This window comes from Pseudomyrmex gracilis, unplaced genomic scaffold (genome assembly GCF_002006095.1).
Source record: "Pseudomyrmex gracilis isolate BER0280 unplaced genomic scaffold, ASM200609v1 scaffold_30, whole genome shotgun sequence".
Taxonomy (NCBI): Eukaryota; Metazoa; Arthropoda; class Insecta; order Hymenoptera; family Formicidae; genus Pseudomyrmex; species Pseudomyrmex gracilis.
The window spans coordinates 820,020-836,464 of NW_018020614.1; the positions used below are offsets into that span (position 1 = coordinate 820,020).

The 16,445-nt window shown below is 41.9% G+C and overlaps 1 protein-coding gene across 2 annotated transcripts in view; it reads left to right on the forward strand.

The window, feature by feature from the left end:
* LOC109852533 overlaps window positions 1-16,445 on the forward strand; it is a 62,192-nt gene that overhangs the window by 16,551 nt on the left and 29,196 nt on the right. For both annotated transcript variants that reach the window (XM_020423761.1, XM_020423762.1), the window contains exons 2-3: window positions 526-573; window positions 856-883. In XM_020423761.1, the coding sequence (XP_020279350.1) occupies window positions 526-573; window positions 856-883 (76 nt within the window). The remainder of the gene's footprint in view (window positions 1-525; window positions 574-855; window positions 884-16,445) is intronic.

The window sequence follows — 16,445 nt, forward strand, 5'->3', positions numbered from 1 at the left end:
TATATATATATATAATATTCTTTTTTTTACTCTTTTCTCCGTCATGTGACTTTACTTTAGTCACGTTTTTAATGACTTTAGTCGCGTGTTGTTTTTTCACTCTTCTTTCTTACTAGTTGTTGATTTTGAGTTTCATGCGTTATCTCTGACATTTTTCTAATGTGTATTATATGATTTGTGTAAAACGTATATACTAACTGTCATCGCGGTGACAGGTTGTGTTCGCTAACACAACACATGGTAAAATGAAAACAACAATAGCGTGCGTGTAGCGCGCGTCTGTGTTGTGCTAGTGTATAACAAAAAGTATTTGTACACATGTATAAAGTCAGAAACTGATAAGTAAAAGTATATCATAAAAAATACTTAAAACATTGAAAAGTATTTACTAAGTAATGTTTACACATCTGATAATTATTTCTTTAATAAATATCCGGCAATTGAGACATTTATTTCGGATTACTTAGATTGTGCAGTCCGGAAACTTGTAAAGTTTGTAACAAATTGTTGTGCTTGTTTTTGCAGAAGATGCAGACAAAGAACGTGAATCTGCAGATGGCGCGCGATTACGAGGTGAGTCTCTCTCGAAGAAGTTTTAGATTTGTTTCACAGTTTTTTTCAATCTCGACGCAATTGACGGTGAAAAAGAAAATATTTGCTCGCAACATTATGCAGGTTCATCTTCTTGCTTTGTTTTATTATCGAGCTTAGCGCGCGGAAAGTTTTCTTTCCCATCATTAAACAACTCGCGCTATACAGGTGCGATCATTCGAGCGTTGTGCAATAAAGTTTGCCAAATGAAATTTCCAAACGGGGACTTTAACTTAAGTATGTGTGTTCTATTCTATGTTGCAGAAACGCCGGCTTGACTACCCGACTGGAAGTAAGCAAGCTTTTACCATAAACCATCGTTCCTCTTTGGCAAAAAGGAAAGGCAAATTTCCCTGTGTTGATTTTCTCTTTAAAAGTTGCGTTACTCGCGAACCCAAAAGAGAAACAAAGAAAAAAAAAAAGAAAGAACTGCAATTCTCCGGTTTACACACGCCGCGCATATTCGCGTGACGTACATGCAAATATCGCAGAAAAATTGCAAATCTTGTTTACTCACGCGTTAGTTGCGCAGACTTTTCCACAGATATGTAAAAAAAAAAAAAAACATAGTTTTGTTAGAACATTTGTTCAGATCCGCTAGTGGAGTAAAAAATTATTTTGCGAGCATATCTGACCTGGTAAAACAATCGTTTTTAAACTTTTTACAAAAATACATTATTTGTAGGGAGAGAAACTCGAAATTGCTCAACGATATTGCGCTTCGATTTGAGCGCATCTTTAAACAAATGAATAAATTTTTCCCACAATATTTTTGCTGCAGTGACGAGACACATCGATAAAGTAGAAAACTTTCGAATAAAAACACATCTAGATCCATAAATAATATAATGATTGGGGCTTTTGTCGCACACAAATGATCACAAATAATTACTTGCGTTATTGTGATGGACTCTGAAAACCTTGAACACGAATATTGCGGTAACATCCGGTGAATGACTGATGATATTATTAGCATTCAGGTGCAATTAACTCGCGCGCCGTAACTCGCCGCTTTTTGCCGGCGAGCGCGTTCGTGCCACATAATTTCCTATTACGAGCTTTCATTAAGATAGCTCGAGGAAACTCCCCGATATCGTGATCGATAAGGCAGAGATCTCGGGGAAACGGAGGCTCGCCGCGCGTAAAGATCATCGAACTCTCTCGGGCAGAAGCAACGACGTCGTCGTCGTTTCTGATGCGTGCGCTCAGAGAGAAACAAGACTTTCTTGTTGCTCCCGCCACGTAAATCGTGGTGCGGCGAGACTCGGCTAACACGACGTCGGAGAAACTTATTAACGAGCACATCAAAACTTCGGTACATCAATTAACGAGAAACAAACAGATCGATCTCTTCAAAGCGATCGATTTAATTTCAAGTGATAAATTTGTTACGAAAAACATTACAGAAAAAATTCTTTGTTTTTAAGGTAAAGAATATTGTTGATGTTTGTTGCATCTCTCGAAGGCAAAAGCTCGGGATTAGTTCCTTGCGAAATATCCGCAATCGCGCGACGGAGTAATATATTAATGGTTTACGGATTAATTACGGCGTCGGAATTCGTATCAATATCGCGTCATTAGCGCTAATTCCGAACGTGTGAAATAATCGTACCAAGCGATAAACAAACGTATCTGCCTCATTCCCGTCGTACCGAACGATTAATTTGCCAGTGAGCGACTTACGCGCACAGATAAATTAACAATCAACGTCACGCAATCGCGCAAGTATATTAAATCGTTCCACGTTCCCGATTTATTTCTCGTTACGCGGCCGAACCCATAGCTATTTTTTCATGCTCGCTATTGTCTATTTTTTTCTTTCCTATCTAGCGCATTACAAAGACGCCTTGCTTCATAACTTGTGGAAATAACAATAAGCGGTAGGTCAACAGTTTGTACATTGATTTTCCCATTAATCACATCTGCATACAAAGCGGGAAAAGTTGTTGCGCTCTCGTATTTTCATCTCAATATTATTACGAACTCCGATGAAGTATTCTGTATTCGATTTAAAAGTTGAACGTTTCTCTCTTGATAATTACACTTGACGGAGAAGACACGCGGCAACTAACTTGAGTTTTTGTTGTCTCGCACTTCGAAGTGTACTAAGATAATTTAAAATTTACATCTCGTATACACATGTTTTTTTAAATAATATTTGAGACGTAAGAGAAGATTGTCGAGAACAACTTCGATCGGTAAAGCACAATTGTATTTTTTGTCATCTAAATAATATTAAGCGATTGACACGTTTAGAACTTTAAAACGAGATTTACTTTTTTAAAATTTACTTTTTAGTTTTTTTAAAGTTTATTTCGTAAAAAAAAACGTTTAACACTGCTTTTGCATATATGTAAAAAAGTTATAAAATTATTATATAACGTGTATTATTATTGTTTGCATCGAGTTATACTTCTTCGCCACCGATAAAGTAGAGAACTTCAGGGGCCCGGGCCCCGTGAACGGACCCGGCAGAAGCGCCTCCGCCCTTCTCCGTAGAATTACAGAGAAGAGAGCACTCGGATTCCACTCGGTTCGCCATAAACCTTGCCCGTGGCTCGCCGGGTGCGGTGGGGCCGGTTAGGACAAGGAGAGGAGAGAGAGAAATAGTCCGCACTATACCTTCCTCTCCCGACACCCACCTGGCGTCTCACCTGAGGCACCTTCGGGCTAAGTGCCGCGTCGGTCCGCGAGCGCGGTGCGTGTCATCTCGAGAGTTCTCACGAGCGTCGCGTCCTGAGAAAATACCGCGGCTTCATTTTTCGCGACTTCCGGCTGGACGTTTCGCATTCGAAACGATTCTCGCGATTTCTCGCGATTTTCTTGAAACGTGTCCACGCGTTTTCGCTCGCGAGCGGTGAATCATCAGCGGTGAGGAGAGAGAAACCTTTCGAAGAGAATTCGACTCGCGCGGGTCGACGACGACGGAGTCGCGCGAAAAGCGGATGATGACGATGTGTGCGGGAAGAAAGTGCGGAAACGTCGAGAAATTCGTCGAGTTGTGAATCGGAAAGAAGTTTTTGTTGTTTTTTTTTTCTTTGCGTGCGGACGCGAAATCGCGCGAGTGAACTCGGACGGTGCTAATAAAGGTGGCTGGCGCTCGTTAAGACAACAGGTATATACGCGCGCGTGTGTCGAAGGAAGCTGTTCTTCGCTCGTCGGATTTTTTAACGTGTGAAACGTGCTCGTCTTGAAGGGAGAAGACAGAGGGGCAAGGAAGGAGAAGGCGCCTCTTCACCGGCTACTGGAAAATCCTGCTTGCCTATCCATACTCGCGCGCGTTCAAGGACGACCGAGAGGTAAGACGCGAAATTGCAGCCGCTCCGGAATTACCATTGTGAGTCGATAGCTTCTTGTGGAAGCTCTTATGCGAACACTCGGTACATCTCTTTAGCATAATTTTGGTATAAACTCACAGAAAATATTAGGACGGTGCGGATTTCTCAATATCGTAGCAGTTCAATAATAATTAATTAAATGCTTAATGAAATGTTATTTAAAATAATGAGTTTAAACGTGGTCTTCTCTTTGTATCGCAAGTTAAAAAGAACAATTTATTTGTGTTCTAATATTAAAAACGTGTGCCTGGATATTTGACTAAATATTTAAAAAAATAATAATAAATCTTGAAATTCCGAAAAAAACCCAATAAAAGTTTAACGATGCGATTTAAAGAGAAATTTAGGGAAAAAATTTATTTTTACTTGTTATTTACGATTCTCACACTACTATCGCTGTTTTTTAAGTGAAGAAAAATCAGATCTTGGTAATAAATCTTTTTATTAAAATTGAAGTCGGTTCCTGTCGTTTGATATTACGACGCAATTCAATCTTAAGTGAGCGTCCTAAACTTTCTACAAATGATGAGAACAGATGAGGAAGAAGTTGGCGAACCATGGGAGAACGGGATGAATTTTTTATCGTCAGATTTGCATAAGAAATCACAGAGCCACGGAGTAAAAGTACAAAAAAAAAAAAAAAAAGATGTAAATCTGTAAACAATGCAGATTTAAAATCTTTTTCTCACGGAATTCCGATTTCTCGCGTGAAAAAGTGTGAATTTAAGGTGAGAATTTAAGGAGTTTAAATTATTCGCGTCAATTACGACACTCTTATTCATAAAACAAGCAATACCAATTAAAACCAAAACAACGGAATCGGATAAAACAAAAGAATACACGTACTACAATTAGTTTGAATAATAATTGAAGATATTGAGATGACACGTCTGCAATTAAATCGGTTAACCGTGCGATTACGCGTCGATCGTCTAAACTTTGCGAATCGGTCGGGGTGGCTCTTGCCCAGCGCCACCCTGTGACCATAGAATTTCGTTATTATCCCCACGCACAAATTATGCATCACGAGGAAAAACAAAACCGCGGCAATATATATTTATCACGTCCGTTACGGCTGCTGGCAGCTTATTTTTGACTCAGCCGCGGCGATTATCCGCAATCTACTGGCACGAATTCCGACGTCGTGCTGGCCGCGATTCGATCGACCACTTATAAATCCCGTTTCGCGGACGTATTATTCGGGATTTATGGGTGTATTAATATTTGACCGCTCGCGGGGGAAACTCGTTTCTCTCCGTCACATGTGCGCCGATGACGTTATTTCGATCGTGACTTCGACGACGCGAAAATATGGTCGGCGCCGTTTTGGCAAAAGCGTGTGTTTGTTTTTGTCGCGCGACCGGTGTTACTTAAATGTCCGAAAAAATCTATCAATGTTTGCGGAATCGGAAATCAAAGTTTTGATATTTGAGGGAAAACCAAAACTAAACTTTGAATTGAACAATAGAAAGAGTTTTAGGACGTCAGTCAAAAAAAAAAAAAAAGTGTAAAAATAGAAACGAATATATTACGTATGTGATAAATTAATTCAATTTCAAGCTTGTGGTAATTTTGCATCCACGCTCGGTTCTTATTGGCTTTTTTTTTTTACGCTTTTGATTGATTTGAATTTTTATTGAAATGTATATTAAATTGTATAATAATATTTTTGTTTTATTCATCTCGTCTTAAAAATTCATGACATTTGTTGAAATCAGAGATCGGGTTGGATATTTGAAAAACGGAAGGAAATTGCGTTTGTATATTAAAATATTCTTCTCTGTTCGTCTTACATACTTGCGCTCGCACGTACTATATGGAAGAAATTTTAAAAGTCGACTTATGAAACATTGTATTTGCCGTGCGCAAACTTCATGCAGGTAGAGCAACATAATCGCGTGTCAATAGCCGAGTTCTCTCGCGCTCGCACACCTGTTCCCGCAAGAAGATTGTTTCTCCCTCTGCCGTCACACAGAATCTTTTGCATCTCGCTCGTTTGCACTTCAATGTTACACATATATTTGTCTATCGTTCACTTTCTTGACCTCCTTTCTCACGGAAGTTTACTTTTTTCTCGTTAACTCCAGGGCGCTTTCTTTTATAACAACTCGAGCGTTTTTATTACCAGTTACAAGTAATTGATGAGGACACTTACGACGAGAACCAAGTCTTTTGCCGCACAAATTGCGGCACTTGTATTGTTATTATTATTATTATTATTTTTATTTTTATTGCTTTGCGCACAAAGTCTCATGTTTCTGCAAAAATTGCAAAGTTTAAAGATTGTTGCGAGAGCTGTGTTCTTCGACGATCCGATGTCTACAATGTGAGAAGCGAACGTGATTACTTTGATTTTAACACTCGCGCTAATATGTACGTTACGTGTCGTTAGCTCGTCAAATCGTAACGGGATGTAAGGAGTCGCGTTCATTTTTCATCAAGCAACGGACGCGCGCGTAAAGCCGCGAACAAGGCGCGAAGCAACGGAGAGGAGGCTGTTATAAATCAGTCGGAACGAAACTGTTGCCACAGGAGAAGGTTAGCAACTCCTTAACGAGAAAAAAGTCAAGATCCTGGGAAATTAGTTTGCGCGAGCACGAGACGCGCTCTTCTAACGGAAATGAAAATAGATTGCAAACTTATTATTATTATTTTTTTTTACCTTGAAAAATAATCTTCGTGGTTCGATCTTGAAAATAAAACCTCGTGTACTTTTTTGCTTATTTTTGCAGCGAGAAGGGCGAGTCACAAAACGCTTTTCGGAAAACATCATTTCAACTTTCTCGATAGCCATCGGGAAGTATCGGTGTCGCGTTCGCGGTATTTTGATATCACAAAGTATCCCGAGAGATGCGAATTACACTCGTCAGAATTATAAAAAACGTCTTTCTCTCTCTCTCTCTCTCTCTCTCTCTCTGGTCATCGCAAACGATGCGTGAATAAAAGCCACGCGCATAATAAATTTGTTGCTGAACGAATCGCGAGGAGCGATTTCCTTATTGTCGCGGAACGCGTTCGATCGAATCGCGTTATATGGGATAAATCTCGGTACAGTTAGCTCTCTGTCTTCAGACAGAGAGTTCGAGATTCATTATCGGATCATCACCGTTCCCGCGGAACTGTGTCAAACAAAAAAAATCTTTCGCGATCGGAACGGTATTCGAATCGTCGTCGTGAAACTCGCGCTTCTTCCACGACGCGCGATGGTTTTCATATTTCTCGTCGTGGTCGTTCCGCGTGTCATATTGCGGTTTCGCTATTATTAATTCTTTATTGATCCGGCAAAACGGGATATCGAAATATTGTCGGGATGTTAAATTCCAGTTCGCGCTGATGAAAAAGAGAGAGAGAGACGGAGAGGGAGAGAGAAACAGAAAGAGAGAGAGAGAGAAAAACGATAACGGATATGTAACGCAGTTTTCTCCGCGTTGCTCGGTTATTTGCTCGCGCTAGAAAAGCTTGCTTCTAATTTACACGCAAATGGACTTCACAGCGTGTAAAGCCCGAGCGCTCGCTAAACCGGAGCGCGCGCGGCTTTCTCACGTAATAGTCCGTTTGCGCTCGCTCGCTCGCGGAAGTCCGTTGTCCGAATCGTTTGCAAATGTTCTTATTAGTATGATTATTTTGTGGGAGAAGCTCCGTAGGATTTATCTCGGGAAAACGGATAACTTTGCTCGGCGAGCTTTAATTAATAAAGCTTATACAGAGAGAAACGCGTCTTTCCGCGAAAAGGAGAGAAGATCGCGTAAATTCACCCGGCGCCCTTCGCGCGCCAAATGCCATTCGGCTATTCTTGAGTCCGCGTCGTTATTCGCGGTAGCCGACGACGTTCTCTTTTCGTCCGCACTCGTAATTAATTAGACGCTCGTATACAGAGCGACGGACATTCCGGGCGTTGGTGCTTTAGCGCTGCGTCCGCACTATATACGTGTAAGCGACAAAATGCACGTACACATATACATGTGTAACACATACACAGAGATATACACGTGCATTTTGTCGCGAGCCCGCACGACCCGGCAACTTCGTGAGCGACGTGCTTATTAATTTAACATCGCCCAGCTGAACTTCAAGCTTTGATTCCGCGGACGAATTTAGGTCACCGCGCGAAAAAAAGAAAAATTCTCATTTGATTCTCTTTTCCTTATTTTTCGGTGTATCAAAGTACACGAAAAATATAAGTGAAAAACGCATTTTTACGAGTATATGTTTTTTCTTTCTCGCTCTCCGGAATGGATACACAAACGCGCGCGCGGGCACATAAATTCTCATATTCGGTCGTGAAAGAGATATCAAATCTCTTAGGAAAAATATTCACAGCGCGGTCGCTATAACCTTGCCTACACTCTCGGGATAGAGTCCTCGCCTTCGTAAACGCGTAAATATTTTGCCATTCGACGTACGCGCGTTTCATATTCCTTTTCTTATATCCATCCTTTTCATCCCTCAAAATCCGTGATTTTAAAGAGATGTCGGGGGCGCATTCTATCCGATAGCTTCACTATCCGTTTGCATGCATATATATATATATATATGTATATATATATTTTGAGAGCCGCGAATTCTGCCAATATCTGCCGTCTTCGCCGTCTCTTCTTCGACGACGACATCCTCTTCTCGCGAAGGAGGAGAGAAGGTGACTTCTTCGGAAGACCCGTCTGTGCTCATCTCGCGCCTCTTCAACGGTACAGAGTACACATCTGTCGGCCTGTCTCTCGTACACATCGGCGTCGTTCCGACTAACTGTACAGCCCTCATCGCGTTAGTTGGTCACGCGGGGATCTAATGGTCTCAGACCGCTTTCGGGAATGAAAATAATGTACGCGCGGGTATTTCAAAGGTTTTTCTTTTTTCTTGAAAGAGTTGTGTACTATCTCGTGTGACCGCGAGCAGTTGAAAAAAACTTGGAATTTCTTCGTTAAGTATCTGATCCATTCGTCAAATGCTCTCTTTCTCGCTCTTCCAGGAATTTAAATCGATTAAGTCGGTCGAATGAAACAACGCGGAGACTGTGCTCGTGTGTCGGTCGCGGTCCGAATTGCTTGTTGAGGCATCGGGATTGTGTCGTGTGAAATCGGTCACACAACGCGCGCGGAAGAAAATGAGTATATTGTTATCGTTAATTGGGAAATACGCGCATTCGCCGACACAAATTGTCTCGTTCATTTAAACGAGAATTGAAACAGGTATTTCCATTACACCTGATAAATTATGCGGTTGCAAAACGTGTGCGAGAGATACATTGCTGCGATTCTCTGCAATTTCACCCTCACGGTTCAATTCGATTATTTGTCTCGAATGATCTTTGATTCGCGGATCTTACGAAGTAAATCACAGAGAGGACGAGGATAATGATCGAGGATCCCCGGGAATTAAAACAAACGAGAAGTAAAATGCGCGACCGTAGGAGAACGAAAAAGTCATCAACTCGCGGTTCTTCGTACGAGTACACACACCGCGCACGTCTAGTTCGCGTGTAACGAGCATACACACCTGGACACAACGGGAGAAACCAGTGGAACGCGCTTGTAACGTGTAAACAAGAGCCGAGCGAACGCGCGCGTCGGGATTAGTGGGATGGCCAGCCGGACGCCCGGTTACGTGCCGATGTTTAATTAACATATTCAACGTGTTCGGCCGTCATATCTGCCTTTATAAATCGCACTCGCGATTACCGAACGAGATAAGCAGTCGCGCGCGTAAATTCGGTATTCTTATTACCTGGGCTTATAGCGCGGGTCGTGCGCGCGCACATCTGAGGATTTTCCCGCCGTTCGCAAGCGGGTATAATATAGCGGAGAGAGTTGCGCGACTAAAGCGTAAATTTATTCCCGGATCGTTCGCGCGACCGCGGTGCAAATTTTGATCGCGCTCGAAAAACCCACGCGATTCTTCCTCGAAGATGTGCGAAGCGCCTTTTTTTTGAAAAAGTAACATCTGAGATGACGATTTCCGCGAATCGAATTAACATATTCATTAGTCGATGTTGAGATTTTCGTCGAGGCCCGCGCGTACTTCTCGACGCGTATTTCTCACGCGGCGAATCGATTAACTCGATAACACTTCGACGGTTCGTGTTAATTTGTAATTAGATAGCATCGACATTTGGCGTTCAGAGAGAAAGGAGAGAGAAAGAGGAGAAAACAGGCTTAGCTCGTTAAAATTCCATCTGTCTCTCGTTAATAATCGATTGACACATAAATGTCGATATGGCGCGAGGATCATTCACTTTATCTCTTCTCTTATCTCTTTGTTTGTTGATCAAGGAGCAAAAATAACATCTGTGATATATTTTTCCACAAAAGAATGTGATTTAGAGAGAGAGAGAGAGAGACACGCTAAATACTCGCGATAATTTAATCTAATGAGAGACGAAATGAACGCGTCGAAACTCGCGCCGGTAGCCGCGATTGCTAATTAACGTACTTCTCTAATAGGCCGGTCGATATATTATATACGTATATACTTTATATAATCGCACATAATTTCCCCTTCCCGCTCCTTCTCTCGGTCTCGCGAACTGTGTGTTGCTGCTTAGCTACGCGCGTTGCCAGCTTCCGAAGATAAAATATTAAATAGGAACGCGATGGAGAAGAGAGATTGCATGCCGGGGATACTTTTATAATCCGCCAACCGTGCTTCTTTTTGCATTGTCGCTTAATGCACCGTGTGTCTCAAGGTAACTCCCGTTTCATGCTTATTAAAGTCGATTATTATTAATATTTAGCGTTTAAGAGATTGCTACTAATTGATGCTTTGCCGCGCAACGCCAATACTTTCGATTCGTTATTATCGCATATAATTTTTACCACATTACGCGAAAATACATAATTACAAAAACAAATCCGAGAAAACACGTTATCTCTACAGACGCGTTATTATTACAAAATCATTTTGTTATTACAATAATTTTTTCACTTTTCAATTCTTTTTCCCGACGAAATGTAATTTATGTATATATCGACGAAAAAAAAAAGTAAGTCATCAATGAACCACTCGAGAATCGTGGCAATTTTTTTTCGTGGTTTCCGCGGCCGCACGTCGTTCACTTTTCCCGGTGTGTTTCACGGGCGTTGAGAGAACCGGCGAGATTAATTTTCACGGTGGCTCGATGCGCGAAGGACGAGAGAGAGAGAGAAAGATAGAGAGCGAGCGCGCGCGCGCGCCCGCGGATATAGGAGCGGAGAATGAAAACCTCCGGTAAAACTAGTTGCTCGACAAAAACTAGACGCTATTCAAAGGCCGTTTGTAGCGCAAGACCGACAGCGAGAGGGACAAGAGAGAGAAAGAGAGAAGAGAAGAGGAGAGCAGAAGGACGGGTTGCGCTCTCGCGTACTACAACAAACTGTGGTGCGGTAGTAAAAGGCGGATGTGCCCTGAAGAAGACGGGCGGGGAAAAGAAAGAGCCTGAGACAGCCAGGACGAAATGATTTCGTTAGGAGGGAAGAGACCGCACGTGTCGTGTCCGGGGATCTCTCGGAAAGCCGTTTTTATTAAACCACTCGTGCACGCGTAAAAAAAAAAAACAAAAAAAAAAAAAACAAAAAGAAAGGTCTGTCGCAGCGTGCGCGTTCGCGCGCGAATCGACGAACCGCTGAGGTATATGTTCTCCACCGACGATCGGCGATCGAATTGATTATCGTCCTCGGTCTGACAAATCGTAAACTCCGTTGAAATGACATATTATTACCGCATCGACGTGTATTACACGCGTTGTTAATAGGCGTTATATGTTTGCCCGTAAAGAAGAATGTACGCTCGTACGTCATCAGAAAATTGTGCGCTTATACACGGATGTTGTTCGTTCGAATCATTTTGATGTACATATTTTTGTTTGCGAGAAATACATTATTTAAAAGATAATAAACAATCATATATAACATTGTACTAAAAAAAAAAAATTACTGTGGTAAGTCTTGTTGTAATTTCCAGTTCTCTGAATTTTCGTTTCTCTGCGAATAATTTTAGTCAAAAAAGGTTTTAATTTTTCTATTAATTGCATCGGTAATTATTTTTCTTGTCGAAATATTACACGTTGTTTCGAGAACGAAGTGCACAGAAAGCGGTAAAATTGCAAAATTGCATATTTTACTAATATTTCTGCGTGCTTCGTAATGTACGAACCATTGAACACATTTACATTTGACGAAGAAATGACAAATATGCGTGTAAGAAAGAAAACGACGTGCTTAAAAAATTAATCTTCACCACGTCCTTGTATCTAGATTGGAAAACAAAATGGGAAGAGAGTAACTCGCAGTTTCTCTTAATTTTCTGTCATTTCTACCGCTATTCTCGCCCGGTAATATCGGCGGAAATAATTACATTGCTGCTCCGACGTAATAAAATTCAGAAAAAACAAAAGAGCGAAGAACCGATGGTGAATTATAATAAAACCGCATAAATAATAATAATAATAATTTTAAAAATACTGTAAAATACGCGAAAGTAAAACGGCGTTGTACGCGTGTATCGTACGTATTAATCCGTCGTAAACGCGCGCGGTCTTTAAAGTGACTCTCGTCGGAAGAGTCTCGCATAGCGCTGCGAGAGAGTCTTATCAATCGCCACGCCGATGTTGTGTTGCGCAGATTTGAATTTGCGCCGAGTTATTTAACCGGTTCGGTAACACAGCGTAAGGTAGAATAAAACGACCAAGATGAGAAAGGATGGGAGAGGGAAAGAGGAGATCCAGGAGAAAAGTGGTTGATACGTGCTTACGCCTGGTCATGCTGTTTTTCAACTTTCCATGGCGGCCGCCACGTTAGAGCTGTCGTCTTATCACTCGGTGTCGCGACGCCCGATCTCGTCACCGTGTCGATGCATCGCGCGTCTCAATTATTTTAATAAAGACCGTATCCTCTCTCGACACACCGCGGCTCTCTTCGATCGAATTATTTTCGAATTATCTTGCTTTATTTATTGACTTCGCGTCGACTCTTTTAAATAGGAAATTATTATTATTTAAATAAGAAATTTTATATTTTAATTTTCATTGCCTGTTTGTATTACTTATTTTTAATTTCATTACTTCGCATCGAACTATTTCAAATAAGAAATTTACTTTAATTCAATGCGCGGTTTTTTTCAAATTTCTTTTTAATTCAAATATTACCGGAATATTGCGCTGATTAAATTTGTGTAATCGCATTAAAGACATATCGAAAATCTTTTGTGCTGTTACGACCTCGCGAGATCGCGGAGCGGTAATTTAATTATCTTCGAGAGGATGGTGTTTTTTCTCTCTCTCTCTCTCTCTCTCTCTCTCTCTCTCACTCTCTCATTCGTTTCTCTCGCGTTGATGAAAACGGTTATGATCGATACTTGTGCAAATCGTTACGGGCGTCGTTACGGTCAGTCTCTCCTTCGATGCTTACTGATAATATCGACACAGTTTTGTTCCCGCGGCGGAGAAAGACGGTGGGGTCTTCGATTATAACGACTGAAGCGAATGTGCAGCATAGCGTAAAGGAGCGCGATCTGTTTTTTCGATTTAACCCTGGCCTTCCTCTTCCCCAACGCACACGAGCTAATCGTAAATCTCGCATTTTTCCTTCCTGCTTGCTTGTGTGTGTGTATACATCCACTTGTCGCATATTGCGCGATTGCGTTGCCGTGATAAGAAGAGAGGCGTGCTACCGGCAATAAACATCATCTAGGAAAAGAGATTGACGTGAAGAGAAAGAGAGAGAGAGAGAGAGAGAGGAATCGATTTAACATCTCTGAATCCGAGTTTCAGATACGTACATGCGATAAAACAGCGCAATGTCAAATGTTATAATAATAACAAGAACTGATATTTCAAACTATATCAGAGGAAAATGATAGATACGGATCGGTGAATTGTTGGCAATCAGGCGCACGGACGTGTGATGGACGCGTATCCTTATCGGGTGTGCTAATTAAAGTCTTTGAATAACGTCGAAATGTTGTATCGATCAACGTAACAGCGCAATATGTAAAATTACACACAGTGATACGATTTAAAATGATTAATGAAAGATAACACAGGAATCAGTATAATTTTATTACGGGGACGCAGGAGAGAAACCGAGCGTTTATTTTTACTTTAACCGGAATTTTCTCGTCAAAAAATAAGTTTTTATGTATATTTTTTTTATCGCTTTTAATTTAATTCACGCACACGTTTCGCATGTTATATTCGAATGAGATTATCTTCGAAGCGAGACGCTTCGCCAAGAGACTTCACAAAAATGACCGACTCATCAGAGAGGAGCGTTTGTTGCGTTTACCGTGTGACGCAAAATTGCGCGCACAAAACTACGTGCGCGAGAGAGCGCGGTACACAACAAAGGGCGCGAAAAACCGACGAAGGTTGGAGGACAATGAACCTTGAACCACGCGGTACGATCTTTTCTTCTTATCTTAGATAAGCGAGCGACGATTAGCTCGCTTTTTTCTTCTATTTTGGCCCCGTTGTTCGTCCTTCTTTTCCGCGAGTCCTTCCATAGGACTCGCTCCACGAGCGTCTTCTCAGCTCACCTGTGACGCGACACGGGGAAGCACGCATGGTTGACTCGTCTAAGTACAACTCGCGCTAGAGAGTCTAGAAGTTCTTTCTCTCTCTCTCTCTTTCCACCTACTCGCCACGTAAGTTCTTTACCGTGACGTACACATCAGGTACCTCCGCCGCGTTCTCTTCCTTCTCTTCCTCCTTTTCTTCCTTCTCAACGTATTTTCTCACGAACACCGTTGTGTGTCCACTGTGTGTCCTCGCTCTACAGAAACCCGCCCCCTTCCCCGAAAGTGGACCCGCCATATTGCTTCGCACCGGCCACTTTGCTTCTTCCCTCTTCGTTGCAACGTGCGACTACGTTGCGTTTCCCGCGTTTCTTCGCATCGTGTTACCGTTAAGAAAACTGCGGTACACGCGTATACGTAATTCGCGGATTTCAATGATTGTAATTGTTGACGAGAGAAAGAGAAAGAGAGAGATAGAGAGAGAGAGAGAGAGAGAAAAACATCAGCGAGTGCACCGTTAACAATTCCAAAACCCACACATCCGCGCGCGACGTTATCTCCGAAGGGATTACGTTCGGGAAAAAGCGCGGATAGAAGGGAAGCGAAAATTTATCGGTCATTCCAAAACATATTCTTTAAAACAATTTACGCCTTTCCCGGGAGAACATTCTCTAAATAAGACAATAACAATTTCACTTTTCAAGTTTATACGGCCGCGCGCGGCTATGAAAATCACGAGCGGATACGCCAATTCCCCACCGCCTACTTGAAAATTCGCCGAACGTTAGAGACGCCTACGCAGAACAATAACGATGGAAGGAGTTAAGCCTAACGAGAGACGCGAAGGAATATCCTATCGATCCTCCGACGCGGCGAGGAATTCGCCTGAGGACGCCCACGGTTTTATCCTCGCCTGCAACGACGACAACGACAACGACGTTCCTTTCGTTACGTCGGATTACTATCGTCAAGACATTCGGACTCTTCTCGTTGGACGAGAAGTCACTCGCGGTGTGCAATCGAACAAGTTCACCTATGTGTGTGTGTGTGTGTGTGTGTGTGTGTGTGTGTGTGTGTTTAAACAGAGAAGAACGCCGGCGTTCTTTGTCACGTATATAGAATGTCGAAAGCACCGGAATTGCGGGGAATATTTGCCGAGATGTATGCAAAATCTTTTTGAACCACGCACTTGTTGCGAATTTTAATCTCAGGAAGTAGCACCAAGATATCGCTGTGATTGTTCCAGTTAATCGAGCGAATTAATTGAACGACCGATTGGTAGAATTAAGGAAATTTCTGATAAAAGTACTTCCCCTGTAAACGATTATCGCTACTTTATCTTATCTTCTTCTTCATTGGTTACTTTCAAGACTCTTGCGATCGAAGACTAATTAATTCAGATGTGTTCTCCTCAGTTTTAATGTTGCTTCTTGTAAAATGTACATTCGAAAGACTGTAGTTGAATAATCTCTGACAAATATTTTATTGAATACTCAAAAAATCGTTTCGCTGGTAAACAAAATAATCAGGTACTAAATATGTCTGATACGTTAGCACATTTCCGTCGAACAAAAGCACATCCGCACCTATATAAATACTGAGGCGTCCAAGTGGTTGTAGGAGTCAAAATTAAAACTTCAGTGCCCGACTCGTTTATCAGAAAATTGAAGTTAAAGTAGCTGCCTCTTGACGTCAAGCTGACCAATAAAAATCACACATCTCGATCGGTTAGATTTACATTCTGACCGGTTTTTTCACTCAGGCACAGTCAATATGTGCACATAACCAATCGATATGTGAACCTAACCGGTCAAGATGTGAACCTAACTGATCAAGATTGACCTTGAATGGTCAAAAATATAAACCTATCCGATCACCACGCGACCCTGACCGGTCACGAACCTAACCGATCGATATGTGAACTTAACCGGTCGAGATGTGAACCCTAACCGGTCAGGATGTGAATTTAATCGACCAAGATTGGAACATAACCGATCGAGATGAGTGCGAACCTGACCGGTCAGCTTGACGTCA